Consider the following 15,640-nt stretch of genomic DNA (forward strand, 5'->3'; position numbering starts at 1 on the left):
AATATTCAAATACCTGCAAATGAGTCGGAAAGAAAAAGAGTCTTATGAGAAAAAGCCTCCTGGTAGAACGCGCAAAGTCGCACGAGGCTTCGTCATAATCTCAGGCCCATGGTTTGTGGTTTCATACAAAAGTGCTAGACTCAATGCATGATTTCCCAGCAGCAAGTGTGGGTGAGCATTCAAATTAAATTCCAGGAAAATTTTCTCGGTACACATCTTTATATGGTTTTGGGGGAAGGTTTGGAGAAGATAGATGGGAGGTGAAATGTAATTGAACGAGTCGAGGCAGAAAAATAAAATGGAAAATCCACGCGACTGTTTTTAAATGCCAAGGGAAAATTCAACGCCCACGTCGATGTCACGGGCCATTTTGACAACTTTGGAGAACTGGACGGATTTTTCAGCGGCGTTTTGTAGGTCTTCGATAGAGAAGATTTTCAGGCCGGAGTCGTTGATCTATGGGCGACGGTTAGTTTTGTTTATATAACGTTTTCTCATGGTCGCTCTCGGAGTTTATTCAGGATGACCATACCAGCTTGTGGGCTTGTTCCATATTGGTCCCTTGCAATCGTGCGACGATCGGGGTGCGGAGGTTCATTTCGTTGACCACATTGATCAAACCTTGGGCGATGGCATCGCATCTGACGATACCACCAAAGATGTTGACGAAGATAGCAGTAACCTTGGGGTCGCTAGTGATGAGTTCGAAGGCGGATCGTATGGCCTGAGGGGTAGCACCGCCACCAACGTCGAGAAAGTTGGCGGGGCTGCCACCATTTAGCTTGATGATATCCATAGTTGCCATTGCAAGACCGGCTCCGTTGACTTTGCGTGCCATCAGCAATGATTCCTAGGTTGCAAATTTTGAAGGATGAATAGTGGACTTACCCAAACAGCCAATATCTCCATCAAGTTTAATGAAATTCAAGCCAGACCTACAACAAAAAATAGAGTTAACTGCTGACCAAGTGGAAGCAATATATGAGGAGGAATTTCAGAAAACGTACTCCGCAGCCTTGAGCTCATCCGGGTCCTCCTGAGTGGTATCTCTCCACGAGAACACCTCCTTTTGCCTAAATTCAGCATTGTCATCGAACCCAAACTTAGCATCCATAGCAAGAACTTGGTGGTCAGTAGTCTCACACAGAGGGTTGATTTCGATCTGTGTAGCATCCTTCTCCATGAAGACTTTGTAAAGTTTTTGGATCGTATCCTTAGCATCTTCAATGCATTGTTCTGAGAATCCTAGATCCCTGGCAATATTAGCTGCTATCTGATCAGTGACACCGACATTGATATCGATGTGAGTTGTGGTGATCGCATCGGGCGACTCCTTGGCGACGCCCTCGATATCGACACCGCCTTGCGAAGAAGAAACGATGACGGGTGCCTGAGATTTTCTGTCCATGAGAATAGCAAGGTAAAATTCTCTTCGTGCAAACTTGCGCTCGCAAATATAGACAGCATTGCAAAGTCGACCTTGGGCGCCTGTTTGTTTGGTGACAAGTCTGTGGCCAATCATCTGGGCAGCAAACATCTTGGCCTCGGTTGGTCTACATTTCGAGCTCAGAACTCAGTATATATATATATATATTTAAAAGAGAAAGAGAAAAAAAGAAAAGAAAAGAAAAGAAAAGAAAAAGAAAAAGAAAAAGAAAAAGAGGTTTATCAGTGTGAAGGAACTTACGAGTAAATAACGCGTACACCACCCTTAAGGCCATTATCAAATGTCCCTTTCCCTCGTCCTCCGGCGAGAACTTGGGCTTTAATTACCAAATCATCCACACCTAGATTATTTCAAAATATTTTAGCAAAACAGTGGCAATTAAGCTGATCATCGGGTATAAGTTATAACATACCGATCTGCTTGGCGACAGCCTCCGCTTCCTCTGCGGTTCGGGCAACTTCGCCCTTTGGAATGCCAACCCCATACTGTACCCACCCCCGAGTAAGTTTCATATCCACAGCGTCATTGGAGGAAGTACATACGGATTTGAGGAGGTTTGCGGAGAGATATTCATGGATAGAGAGGTTCCTCCTTTGCTGCTGGGCGAAGCGGCATCGAATTGGTGTTTCCTGTAAACGCGTTTGGATAGTATTAGCCTCGAATGTATAGGTTTTTGCTCCTGGTGGCATTACGTGCTAAACACAGGCCGTAGTCCCATTAAAGAGCAGTAGTAGCAATAAACGATCCACAACTTACTGAAGCAGCTCTGAAAGCCGCAGCGATTGGCGTGCTACGGACAAGCTTAAACATTGCGACAGTACAGCTGTACGAACAAGAGATGCGAGATGGTATGTATGATGGGCGACAAGATGCAGCGTGAGGATTATGCGGATGTTTGAAGGGAGAGTCTGGGGCTCTTTCTGGGGTAGTGAAGTGGTATTTACGGCTTCGGTTCTTGCCTTCAGGTTGTAATTTTGAGGTAATTTTGGGCATATGGTATGAATGATACGGCGCTATGTATTTTATGCCCAAGAGAATTTGACGCTTCAGCAGCGGGATTTCTGTTTTTCCTTCCCCGACCACAAAAATAGCGGGAGACAAGAACAAGGAAAGTGATAATAATGACGATATCGTATTCCTTGTTCTGCCATTCAGCTACGCAATATGGCTATCTAGAACACGTGCAGCAGGGCGGAGCGTCAGCAAACCGGTCAACCCCGGCCAACATTAACCAATTGGTTTTATTATGTTGTTTGCCATATATAGCAAAGATAGCGAGGCATGTCTGTGTCAAAAACAGAGGCGGATGTGATCTTCAACAGGGCGAACCTCGCTCTAGCACGGAGCCAACGTCTCATCGCATCATGGCTCCCTCCAAAAACGGCCGAAGAAATAGCCAACACAAAATCCGAAGAGGAACTCCAGCGGGAAGAGGATGAGATATTTACCCCAGTTCCAGAGAAGTATTTATTTTATTGTTCCTCTCCTTCTCTATCCGCTCTCTTAACCTTATTCCAAAAAGTATGTAGAGCTAATTTTATCCATCGACCAGACTAGGACTGGGCGCGTCCCTCCCAAAAAGCCAAGCGGACGGCAGCTTCAATCGCACAGAGCTCAGCTCTAACGAGAAACTGCGGAAACAGCTTCTGGGCAAGAACTACAAGAGACCTACTGCGTCGAAAAGCTCCCATCCTGCTGCAGCTGGGAAGAAATATCCCCAACATCCCGTGAAACCGCAACTTGAGAGCGACGATGACGAGGATGAAGGGCGCTCGTCTTTAGGCAGGAATAAACGGAAGCGGATGACCAAAATGATGGACGAGGTTGGGACGGGCGTGACAACCACTTCCGCAGTGAGTGGAAGTGTCAATGGCAAGGGCAAGGGCAAGGGCAAGAACACTGACGACGAGGAATTACCTGGTGAATTGCAGCGCAGCACGCAGAGAAGAAAGCCTGTCAGTTACCTTGATGAACTCTTATCCGAACGATCGAAGAAGAAAAAGAAAAGCAGTAGTTAAGAAAATGCGCGGTGGAGATTTCTTTTTGCCATCCTGGTCCCGACCTGTCGCAATGTGCATTTTTACTGTCGTCAACCTAGCGATATATGAATATTATCCAGCACATGTGAATGCACCATTGCTGTGTACTCTTCTCTGTATGGCTGTTACTTTGCCATTGAAGTCAGACGCAGAGTAGCCCCTTATCCATCTCTATCAAGGCCTCTGGGTGGGGGGATATTAGGTGTCCGGAGATTGGATCTTGGGATATGAAGTTCATTTCTGAAGAAGATGGACTTTTGAGAAGGCGGAAGAGCACGCGACACGTCTGTCCACAGGGACATATTCATAAAGCCAGAGCAGAGGAGAGCGTGCTCTCATCCAGAGAGGAGTTAGGGTCAAGTGAGTGTAAAGAGAAGGCAGCGACAGAAATTAATAAGATGACGCCCGGTCTAGTGGCCATCCCGAGAATGTTAACTCCCTGATCACAAAGGGTAATAATTCTTCGAATTCTAATAGTCTTGCTATTCTATTATATATGCTTGTAGGCCTGCTTTCAATACAGCTGCAGCAGCTCTTTCAGCTTGAATTTCTGGCTCCTTAACTTAATTCCTAGTTTTCAAAGCAAGCAGCTTCATCTGGAGCCTGCCTGATTTTCTCAATATTAGTAAATTTGCTATTGAGGTCAGACTGAATTCCTTTCCTGGTTTTTGAATTGCAGAAGATCTTTATTTAACTAAGAAGCTTGTAAATTGCAACCTTGTAAGCTGCTAGCTGAGCATTCAGGTTTTTATTAGTTTTATTAATCTTGTTTGAAAATCTCTCCTGAGTTCTATTTAATATTACATCAAATTTTAACTGGACTTTCAGGTAAATATATATTTTGAAAGTTCTAAAAAGTGATAAGTAGAAAATTTGTCACTTTATCATTAATAAAATTCATATATAAAACAATTGTAGACTGTTGATTTAAATATAAAAATTTTGCTATTAATATTGATAAAGTTTCAGAGCACTAAATGCTTTTTTTTAAATTTATTTTATATTTATAATTAATATAAAAATCTTTGAAATATAACTTCAAATAAGTTTAAATAAATTTTATAAAGTTAAAATATTTAACTAAGCTTAGTTATTATTAGTTAGTTATTTTATAATAAATATTAATAGAAAGATAGACATATCTAAATCCGATATTTCCTTAGCTTTAAACAAAGATTTAAATAGTTAAATATTATTGATAACTTGGTAATGTGGTTTTACAGCTTTATTTTATTTGGATCAAAGAAACATTCTTAGTTCTACCACAGCCCTTGCTAGCGAAATTCTAAGGTTCAGGAATCAGCCGACAACAAACTGATTAGTAACACTGATAATCTTAAAATTTTATTAAACTTAATCTTAATTATCTGTGTTTTTAACATAGATTGACTTTTTTCTGACTCAGCTAGTACACTACAGACTTCTTATATTATTTTATACTTATCTCATATATTTTTATATAAATATTATGCTGCGTTCATACCCTATTAGATAAATTGTAGAACTGTTGAATATACTTTTACTTAAGTTCTTTGATATTTTTAAATATTAATTCTTAGAAATTTTTATTATTCAATAGCAAATCTTTGCTGCTACTGATAAGTTATATCATATTTATTTCTATCTGTTAATCAGCTATTTAGAGCAATTCTCAAAAGGCTTTTTAACTGCAAACTTTAAAAGAAGAAATAGTGTTATTTTTTTTTTTTTAATTCTTCAATGATTTCTTGAATAGATATTTCACATTAAGAGCTCATTTTGAGAAGGTGGTAAAGATAATACATATTGAGTCGAAAAGTCAAGAATTTATACAAATAGTCATTAGAGAGAAGTGGGCATGAGATATGGTGTCATCTTATTGGTTCTTTGATTCACAGTTGAGAAAATTACCAACACTGAGTTGATTTTGATGAGTTTGATAAGTTCATGACTTATTCATTTGTTGTGGAAAATGAAGGCTTGAACTAAACTGACCTCTCTTCTGCTCTTCTAACTGGTCCGACCTAAAGTTTTGACCATTATGAAGTCAATACGTGATAACCGTTTCTTGAGTGCTGGCCACAGCTCCACTGATTTTGCTGCTGCTGTGCTCACCGCGTTGGGAGTGGATCTGATCCGACCTGACCTGTGCTGTCAAGCGAAGCCAGTTGAGCTATGTTGGCGCTGTTTTACAAAGACCATGAAGCTGGGCTGGGGCCGTTTGGAGAACCATTTGTAAAACAGAGGCGGAAGCATAACTAGGTCAACCTAAATAATTCCGATCCTACAAGACCTGGTTGACCTCATGTCCAAAATACCTTGAACCGACCAGAGTCCTGTACAGGAAGCGCGGTCGATTGAGCTGAACATCACTCAATAATAGTTTTATAACCAGGTCTGCTCGTCTCATAATACAGGTATCAAAACTGCTTCTTGCCGCAGTTTCAAACATCGCACATCCATCTCAAATGCGCTTTTCTTACGCGACAATATCTTCCTCCGTTAATACTCGCAGGAGTTATGGCGTCGCCGAAAGATCCCTTGCGGCATCTGTCAGCTATCACATCAACTTACCTCTACGTGATAAGAGACTTATCTTTTCTTGTGAGTTAGCCCTGTCCAGTTCATACTTCTTTTATCTTTAAATGAAACACAACGAAAAATTAAAAAATAAAAATAAAAATTAAGTGTTTGTTGTTAAAGAGCAGTCCAAATGCGCAACATCTATTCACCGGAGCGTGGAACAAACAGTTGCTCTGTAGTCTAGGCGGCGATGGAAGAAAGAGGTAGGATGGAAAAGAAACGGTGATCAGACCGAGTTTTGAGGATATGATACAAGGGAATATTGGGGAATTAAAGCGCGGTTGATTACTTTTATTGGTGGCACAACAACGGCTGAATGCTGGCATATCCTCCAGATGATCAACTCGAAATACGGGACATGTTCATGCAATCAATCATCTATCCGTCGCGGCCCGCTGCAACTCAAATGTTCCATATTCCCGCATTTGCAAACAGGAAATACGGGATCGTTCTCTGCAAGGGGAGGTATTCTCGAGTCCAAGGTTAGCGACATGCATACATTCGAGATGGCTGTGCAGTTGAGCTGAATTATCGCTCTCACCATTGCTCTCTCGATAACCCTTCCGATACCAATTGGACCTGGATAATTCATTAACTTCCTGCTCTCATCTCTCCCCCCATTCCCTCCTTTCTACCCTTCTCTACATCAGCTCTCCATCTCCTTCCCACCTCCTCCAAATCCCATTCCCTCTGCAGTCCCCCAAACCACACTAGCCGAAATCTCTTCACTCTCTCAAACACCACCTTCCAAACCTCATGCCCCCTTACATACTCTTCAAAAAATGGATAATGCGGGGGGTTGTCATATCCCGGCATGTAAAAGTAATGGTCAAAATTCGCAGTTACTTCATCGAAGACTTCCCGCATGTGATCATTGTTAACCTCCTCGTTTATCTCAGAGAATATATAACTGGTTACATCGAGGCAATTCAGGATGAAGAGGTTAACGTGAACGCTTGTTTTGCCCAGTTTGGTTTGGGATTTGGCTTTCGTCTCGTTTTTTCGTCCTTCCCCTTCCCCGGTCTTCACCCAGCTCCCCTCCTCCTCATCACTGATCTCATCCCCATCCTCATACGGTTCCTTTTTCCCCTTCATTCTCCCAAACCACCGCAACCTCCCCCGCCACCCATCCCCCTTCCCGTCTCCACCATCCTTCCCCTCTACCCCTTTAACCCCAAACCCAATTCCCCCCTCCAGAAACCTCCAAAGCAACACCAAACCCCCATCAAACGCATTAGCCCAGCTCCCACTCCTCCCTCCCCTCGAAATCCTCCTCTTCAAGCCCTCCACCTCATCCACCTCCGCACAGTCATTAACCGTGCAAACCGTCCCCGTCTTCCCCATCCTCATCCGCAAATTGACATCCAATACATCAATTGAGCGCTTAAGACGAGCTAGAAGCGCTGTGGATGCTGGCACGCTGATCCAGGTTGGGTAGAGGAGGTTGGGTGGTGTGTGGAGGCGGACGTCGGCGAGGAAAGCAATGGGGGTGCGTGTGGAGCTGAGGTGTGTGTGGAGGTCGTGGGTTAGGCGGTGGTTGGCGGTGAAGAGTAGGGGTGCTGTATGGGGTGTTGGTTGCTGAATGGGATAGCGGATTGTGGATTCATGGGGGACGTAATTGGACCCGAGAGAGGAGGAGGAGGAGGAGGTGGTGGTGGTGGTGGAGGATGTGGAGGAGGTAGTAGAGTTGGAAGTGACACAGGAAGGGGTATGGGGTGGCAATCTCGAGAATCGTTTTATGATCGAGGAAGAGCTCCGTTGGCTTTGTTCTACTGAAACGGAGAGGGGAGATGATTGCTTAGGCGGGATAGGAGTGCGATGGGGCGTGGCTGGAGGTGTTTGGGTGATGAAATGCCTATAGATTTCATCTCGTAGCTCACGGGGAAGCGTAAGAAGGTTTGGCATGATGTTGTTTGGCTTTGGCGAAAAACTTGAGAATGCCTCCAAAGTCTTTATTTCTGGATGGCTATATAATGTGTAATTGCTGCGAAGTATCTCAGGCAGGGTTGGTTTGCTGCATAGAGCTACAGAAGAGAGAAAGGAAGCGGGGTTGGAGGTTGCTATATGTGTTGACACAAACCAAGGCTTGACACTGACGAACGAACGCCCCACTGGCGGGGTGCCACAAATGAATACAAGCTAAAACATCTGCTCTTCTGGGGACCACACGAAAATATGACTTGTTTTCGTTCATGAATATATACGCACTAAGACGGCATATCTATATCTATCCATTACATGGTATAGGTACAACGGTTGCGTAGCTGCTCACCGAAGGGCGTGATATCCAACAAACGCCCTAAATAGCCAACCTAGATACTTGCTACCACGCCCCAAAATCCAATTGATTTCTTGAGAAAGACAGGGACCATGCAAAAGTCAGTAGCTGAGCATCGAGAACCATTTCTCATAAATTTAGAATCCCAATAGGAACTACATCTGTCATAAAGGGTCATGAAAATTCATCTGCTACTTCACACCCTTTTTTTTTAAAACTCGTTCTAAAGAGGGAAGAAAAAGAAGCCCACTTCACAGAACGAAGCAACATCAGTTCCAAGTAACCCCTATTCTTTGGTCATTAAATAACGTCCTCGTCGATCCTCCTGCCCCTTTCGAATCCGCGCACGCTCCACGGCACGCTCTGCAGCTCGCTCATCACGAAGCCTTCTATACGCCGGATCCTCATGGCTCAACGGCATATCCTCATCGAAGCACCAAAAATATATTCCGCCATTCTTATTCCGCGCGCCCAGAAACCTCTCATCAGCAATACACCGCCCGCTGGATGTTCTGTAACAATAGAAGCGCAATCTTATCTCTTGACCATTATGAAGGTCCCGTTCAATATCCATGATCTCAGGAACATGTTGAGTGCCTTCTTGAAAGTTAACGATTGTCGCGAGGCGCCCCCACCGAAAAAAATACACTAGGTCTGAATATACAGCAAGGGCGTCCGAAGGGTCAAAACTGGTGAATCTCAGCTGTGCACCTCTAACCATGTGGGCTAGCTGGGTATCAAAGGAGGTGGGTTGGGAGAACATGGGACTTGAATAGAATTTTGAACATTCCTGGCTTGTATCCCTATTTTCTTCCATCTTTTGAAAAGTAAGAATTGGTAAACCATATTTATCAACAAGCGGGTTCTCGGAAACTAATTTGAGGTGGTCGGGGAAAATAACTGTCGCTGTCATTTTATCCTGTTGCGCGGTAGGGGTGGTTCGCTGTAGAAGGTGTTGGGTTACAGTCATCCCGGAGTAGTGTATTGTTCCATCACTTAGAAAGTCACAAGGCACGCCATCAGCAGCTGCGCAGTGGAATGTTATTATGGACTTCGCCTTTGCATCGAGAAACACGTAAAAGGGTCGACTGCCAAGTTTGATCTCCTTGGCTTGCCTTGATTGCAAATCCCAGGTGATGAGGGTTGCCTGCGTGTCTGCGAACCATACGGCAACAGTGTCTGCATCAACCGTGTAATGCAACCGCATTGCGGATGGTAGGCGGAAAGAACCTTTCTCTCCTGTTTGAAAGTTCCAAACATGGCAATACCTGTTGAAGGGGTGTTAGAGGGAGCGTTTCAAGGTTGTGCAAGAGATTTTCCGTATCAAAGATAACGCGGTGAAGATATTTTTTTTAACACGTCTCACCCATTCTTGGTAATTGCAGCAATTGCAGAGTTAGAGATCTCGACATCACTTATTGATTCGCGGTTCTCCGTCTGAAAGGTCATGGTTTCACCTGTCTCAATGTATAGTAGCTGAATTTGGTTGGGAGAAAGGCCAGTTACGATCTTCCCGTCATGGTAGGCGATGAGCTCGTCTGGAAAATTCGGAGTGGAGGGGATAATTATTCTACGATATGGTCTCCCCGTCACCAGGGCCAGACGGCATTTTGCAGCCCGGCGGAATAGGAGAGGCCACTCTGGATTGCTTGTGTCCAGCTGCTGATCTGGGAAGCATGCATGGAAACAGCTGGAGCAGACAGATGAAGACGACCATAGATCGTTCCAGCGTTTTGATACCTGATTAGATGTGGTTAAAAAAATAAGAAAAGAACTAGCGGGTGAAAGAATAGGTAGAGAGATATACAGATCTACAGACGAAGACATCCCAAGGCGGGAGATATGAAGCTACTTGAGCCAGCAGCTCAATGGGCAGGCGAGACACTAGGTCGAAATGGAATCGGTCATGGAATAGGTCGATGACAAACGAGCACTCTTTGTGGCTCAGCCTGGGGACCAGAGCTCGAAAACTAGATGAGGAGGAAGTGGATAACACTAGTGATTAGTATTTTCAAGAGGAAGAGGAGTCGTATATGTGTAAACCTGTATGTAATATGCGATGCGATATACTTACAACTGCTGGCGGGCATCTGGAGTGGGGAGAGCTCTGAATGCGTGAATGAAGTTGGCAGCTAGGGTGGCCGGGTTCATTTGATCGATAACCAGATATATCGCCTTTTGGCAGCCCTTAACTGCGAGGGATGGTGGGTGTTTGAGGTGTCGTTGACAATGATGAAGTGCTGCTGGTGGCGAGGGTGGAGGATGATGGAAATATAAGTGTTGAAGATTTAGATTGCAGCCTGCAGGAGAACCATCCCATATCAGATCCGATCCACTGTTGAACAATGGTTAATTATGCGAATTAATAACCTTGGAACTTGACTTCTCCATCCCAGAAGTGTGGTTTTTCTGGATTATAGAACTAGATATGCATATCTGGGAGAATAGAGCACAGACAAAGAGTTTTCTTAACCATTTAGTTAAGCTAGTTACCGCAGCATGTTCTCTTTTCACCCTATTTAGTCACCTAACTAATCACTCGACACTCCGGAAACACATCCATATTGAGCAACTGGAATGCAATTCTTTAGCTGTAACTATTTTACTCTAGTTAAAATATACGTGGTTGATTTCCATGGGGGCCATTGTCAATGCTCAACTACCTGAATAATATCTATATCCCATGCTTCTCTAAACTGATTAGTTGCTATAACTAGCATTCCTTGATCTACCTCTCCTTTTTTTTTCGCTGTCTTTTAAATTTGCCGGTTCCCTCCATTCTTCCACGAATCTTCCAAAGGTTCTTTTCTTTTTCCGTTTTCTTTTCTCTTCTTCTCTTCCTTCTAACTTTTTTCTTTTTCGTTTCTTTTTTTCATCCTTATCTCTTCTTGAGTCGTCTGACGCTAGCTCTCTTTTTCTTTGCTTCCTCTTGCTTGCTCTTCGTCTCTCTTATTTTATTCGCCCAAGCCCTTTTCCCACCCCCCACCAACCACCACCACCACCATCTCGCATCGAAGCAGCTGTCCATTCTCCGCCATCTCCAGCTAGTTCGAAATTCTCCAATCCCAACTGAAGCCTGTGCTCAAATCTGGTCTCTTGGGCCTATCTCAGTCCCTCTTGACCTATCTTCTCCCTACGTTAACTACTACCACTATTACTTGCTGTTACTATTATTATTATTATCATTACTTTTATTGTTTTATTATTATTATTACTACTACTACTACTGCTGCTGCTATTATTATTACTACTACTACTATTATTATTTATTATTGTTATTGTTATTCTGCTGTCTCTCTCTCCTCTCTCTCTCTCTCTCTCTCTCTCTCTCTCTCTCTCTCTCTCTCTCTCTCTCTCTCTCTGTGTGTGTGTGTGTGTGTGTGTGTGTGTGTGTGTAAGGGACCGTAACTATCCGTAACATTTGCCCTGAATCCAAGTTTCTCTTCTCTCTCCCTCCCTCTCTAACTCTTGAGATATAAGATATATATTTCCCACCCCCGTCCTCCACGCTCCACTCATTCTAATATCATTGTCACCATCAAACCAACATCTACATATTTTTGCTGATTGATGCAATGATGCCAGACCTGACTATATACTCCACCCGTTCCCATTACCACTTCTACAACTATTACTGCGATCTCTGTGACCTCTGCAACCTCTGCCGCCTCTACTGATTCCGTTCGCTCTCGTCCACTCTACCTCCAGTCCTGTTACTACCTCCCTCCCTTCCCCAACCCCGGTAGTTTGCTGCTGGGCGCATCCAACGACCCGGTTCTTTGCAGCTGATTCCGAACATCTACATGCACCACGTTTGCTTTCTGCTCCTGGGGCTACACCATCTATTATCCCTCTTCTCGACCTCAAGTTTGATGCCTTCGCTTGCGCTAATATCGAATTTTCTCACCCGACTTATCCTGAGCTTTTCCCCTGTCTGATTTTTAGCGATCAAACTACATTGTGACCATCTGTAGCTTCGTCTTCTTACACATATACATGCATGCATTCATTCATTTGTACATCTGAAGTATTCTTTCCAGACAATCAGGCGATCTAGCTCAGTCCAACATCCATCCCTCGTATCTTCTCCTCTCGTCTTCCCACCTCCCACTTCTCTTCGCCTTGACAGACAGACCCTCCTTGTTTCGCACTAGCTCTATCTTACCACCACCACCACCCATTCCGTTAACGGTAACTATTGTTTACGAATCGACTTTCGCCATGAATCGAATACAAGAACCTCCTTCGCGAAGCCCTTTCTCTGGCCCAACAGATGTCTCCAACAAGTCCAGAACAATCCCCGTCCTCTCCTCGTCAATTTCTCCATCGGATCACCCACAGGGTGACCCCATGGACCTCAGTCCCTCCTCGCCGGCCACAATGGCTCCTCCTGGTAATAATAATGGCGACAGCCCTGAAACAGAGCATGCGGGAGGCGCCAGCAACAACAATACCAACAGCAATACCAACAGCAATACCATCAATCATAGTACAAACGGCGCTGCTCCTGCATCTACAATGATCGGAGGAGACTCCGGCCACGCGCTGAATCAACCCATCGGGGCTGCTGCAGCTGCGCAACAGCCAAAGGTGGTTCAAACTGCCTTTATACATAAACTATACAGGTTGGTTGAACATACTTGCACACTTCAAAATTTGAAAGAAAAATGAAATAGAGGGGAAAATAAAAGTGAAATAATAAAATTAATAATAATAAAAAAAAAAAAAAAAACAAATCCTCTTTTAAGGCAACCTTTTTGGTCTAATGCGATTGTGAACCCTCTAGTATGCTCCAAGATCCCGGAATCCAACACTTGATTTCGTGGTCCAGCACAAATGAAAGCTTCGTAATGTCCCCGTCTCAGGATTTTGCAAAGGTTTTGGCGTATGTGTCCCTGCGTGACGTTTCCCATCGTGCTGTTGGTTCGTGAAGAGACATGTCGCTAAGAATTTTCTCTGATCCCGTACCAGTCAATATTTCAAACATACAAATGTCTCCTCCTTCGTTAGGCAGTTGAACATGTATGGATTCCATAAAGGTACCCGAAACATATTTGTACCCTCCTAAGTTAAATCGATTGGCCATTGTGACTGACTCCCGATGCCCTTCGAAAAATGTTATAGTCAGCGATGTCTTTCACACTGGGTCTCCTGACTCTCAGATGTGGGAGTTCAAACATGGCAACGGTAATTTTAAGAAAGGCGACGTGGCCGGCCTTCGGGAAATCAGACGACGCGCCTCTAGGCAAACCCTGATCCATCGCGATTCCTTTTCTGGACATAAACCAAATGCCTCCCAACCTGGAACTCCCGCTGAACCAACTCCAGATAGTTCCGATTCCAGGGTGATCGATTCTAGACTCCTTAATACCGAACACAACATCTTCGAACTCTATTCTCGCCTATCCCGTGTGGAGGAAAACTATTCAATGTTAGCCTCGAGGTGTCAAGCTTTAACTGAGAGCTTAGTTCGATGCCACCAAGTGAGCGGAACCCCGTCGCATCTGCCTATCGTGCTTTTGATAACAGAAGACCCCGTTTGCTGACTTTCGACCTATAGTGGTCCAATTCCATGTCACATTTCGTCATGTCCCTTGTCCCCGATCCCGAGAATGCTATTCACAGAGATGGTACGTCAACGAGCCTTCTCGCCTATTCTCCCCTCGATCAAGTCCGAAACTAACATGTATATGACTGGGTAATAGCTGCCAACATGCAACGGGAGGTCTCACGACAACTGGACGCCATACGTTCCCTGGAAAATCCCCATGAATCCCTTTTATCTGGACGACAACCATACTTTGGCAGCATGACCCTCCATTCTGGCCCACCCCTCTCTCCGCGCCAGATGCCACAAGACGACAACCGGCGTTCTTCTATGGCCCAGCCTCCAGTCCCCGTCCACCTCTCCGTCTCTCCACGTCGATACGGCTCAATTGGTGCCGCAAACACATCCCCAGATTACAACCGCTCACACATACCCACACATTATTCAGCAACGACAGCAACGCACCAACTCCACCCGCTCTCCGCCGTAAGCTCAGCCCCAGGCACCAATCTAGGCCGCCGTCACACCTCCGCCGACATCCGCGAACACTGGGCAAGTACCACCACAAACAACACCTACCCCTTTGGCTCGATCAACCCCAACCATCCCTCCTCATCCTCCCAATGGCCCCCATCTCCACAGCGCACCGGTCCACCCAACAACCCCGTCCACAACCCCATGAGCATGAGCATGAGCATGAACATGAATATGAACCCAGTTCCCAACGCTGGTGACCACCAACACGTCCGCGATGTCCTCGCGAAGTACGAAATGGGCGGGCCAAGACGCCAAGCCTCCTCACGTCATCCCACCCCTCCACTGCCACCAATAGCAATCGATCCCGTTGCCGCAAACACCAACACCAACAACAATAACAATAACAACACCGCTACCACCACCCCCCCACACGCCCCTCCACACGCCTCTTCCTCCTCCTCGTCGACATTAAACCCAGAAAGCGGCTGGTCGATTGGGGGACCGAAATTCCCACGCCCAACTGACTCGTCGTTACCTGCCACGCGCCGATCGAGTATGGCTAGCAATGTGCATTCGTTGCTTAATCCGACGGCGACGGCAGAGAGGCCCGATGAGGACGATGGAGCGGGGGAAGATCGGAAGAGAAAACGGTTACAATGAAACTAGAAGATTATTCTTCTGTGACGCGGCTGACTTGAATTTTTAACATGGGCTTTCTTCAATCCTTTCTGACAAGACTCTTGTCATGTATGAATCCCTTTCAAGTCACGGAACCTCCTTTCGACTCATTTTCATTATACCTAATCTGCCGCTAATTTCACTACAATTTTATCACCATCATCAGTATTAATACGTTTTGGTTTTTTTTTTTTTTTTAATACTTCCCCCTTATTTCCCGATGCGGCCCGTTCCTTTGAAGTTTTTGTGATACTCCATGCGCACGTCTATGACATATCCCATCGGTTGGCTATCTCCAGTTCAGTTCATTCGACTCCATTTCCCGAATCTCTTGGTATTTTTATCTATTTTTATTTTATTTTTTATTTTATCTTTTTTTAATTTTTTCCCCCGGTTGCCTCCTTGCATTTCTACACTGCATTAATCAATTTCCTTCGAGGAGGGAAACTCAGAACACAGAACATTCTAAGAGCAAAACAGAAAGAAACTAAAAAATAATCACGTTCACCAACACACCACCAGAGGCATCCATACCCGAACTTCCTGAGAAACGCGAGCGCTCACGCACACACCTTTGAGAGCTCAATACCCACAACTAACTGTTATGTTTC

The 15,640-nt window shown here is 44.8% G+C and overlaps 5 protein-coding genes across 5 annotated transcripts; 2 read left to right on the top strand and 3 right to left on the bottom strand.

Moving 5' to 3' along the window:
- Positions 1-321: 321 nt before the first annotated feature.
- Positions 322-2,257, bottom strand: PADG_00317 (succinate--CoA ligase (GDP-forming) subunit beta; the record flags this gene model as incomplete). Its single annotated transcript, XM_010757476.1, has 7 exons — positions 322-456; positions 533-825; positions 889-935; positions 1,008-1,553; positions 1,688-1,787; positions 1,860-2,076; positions 2,204-2,257. The coding sequence occupies 7 exons, from the start codon at positions 2,255-2,257 to the stop codon at positions 322-324; spliced, it is 1,392 nt and encodes a 463-aa protein (XP_010755778.1).
- A 471-nt stretch (positions 2,258-2,728) lies between these two features.
- Positions 2,729-3,465, top strand: PADG_00318 (uncharacterized protein; the record flags this gene model as incomplete). Its single annotated transcript, XM_010757996.1, has 2 exons — positions 2,729-2,910; positions 3,000-3,465. The coding sequence occupies 2 exons, from the start codon at positions 2,729-2,731 to the stop codon at positions 3,463-3,465; spliced, it is 648 nt and encodes a 215-aa protein (XP_010756298.1).
- Positions 3,466-6,422: 2,957 nt separating this feature from the next.
- PADG_00319 (uncharacterized protein) lies at positions 6,423-7,953 on the bottom strand (the record flags this gene model as incomplete). Its single annotated transcript, XM_010757477.1, has 2 exons — positions 6,423-6,627; positions 6,821-7,953. The coding sequence occupies 2 exons, from the start codon at positions 7,951-7,953 to the stop codon at positions 6,423-6,425; spliced, it is 1,338 nt and encodes a 445-aa protein (XP_010755779.1).
- Positions 7,954-8,612: 659 nt separating this feature from the next.
- On the bottom strand, positions 8,613-10,477 carry PADG_00320 (uncharacterized protein; the record flags this gene model as incomplete). Its single annotated transcript, XM_010757478.1, has 4 exons — positions 8,613-9,594; positions 9,693-10,066; positions 10,146-10,296; positions 10,401-10,477. 4 exons carry the CDS (start codon positions 10,475-10,477, stop codon positions 8,613-8,615), a joined length of 1,584 nt encoding a protein of 527 aa, XP_010755780.1.
- Positions 10,478-12,547: 2,070 nt separating this feature from the next.
- On the top strand, positions 12,548-15,011 carry PADG_00321 (uncharacterized protein; the record flags this gene model as incomplete). Its single annotated transcript, XM_010757479.1, has 6 exons — positions 12,548-12,951; positions 13,113-13,211; positions 13,298-13,365; positions 13,451-13,809; positions 13,887-13,956; positions 14,032-15,011. 6 exons carry the CDS (start codon positions 12,548-12,550, stop codon positions 15,009-15,011), a joined length of 1,980 nt encoding a protein of 659 aa, XP_010755781.1.
- Positions 15,012-15,640: the final 629 nt, after the last annotated feature.

The sequence above is a fragment of the Paracoccidioides brasiliensis genome, assembly GCF_000150735.1.
Source record: "Paracoccidioides brasiliensis Pb18 unplaced genomic scaffold supercont2.1, whole genome shotgun sequence".
NCBI lineage: Eukaryota > Fungi > Ascomycota > Eurotiomycetes > Onygenales > Ajellomycetaceae > Paracoccidioides > Paracoccidioides brasiliensis.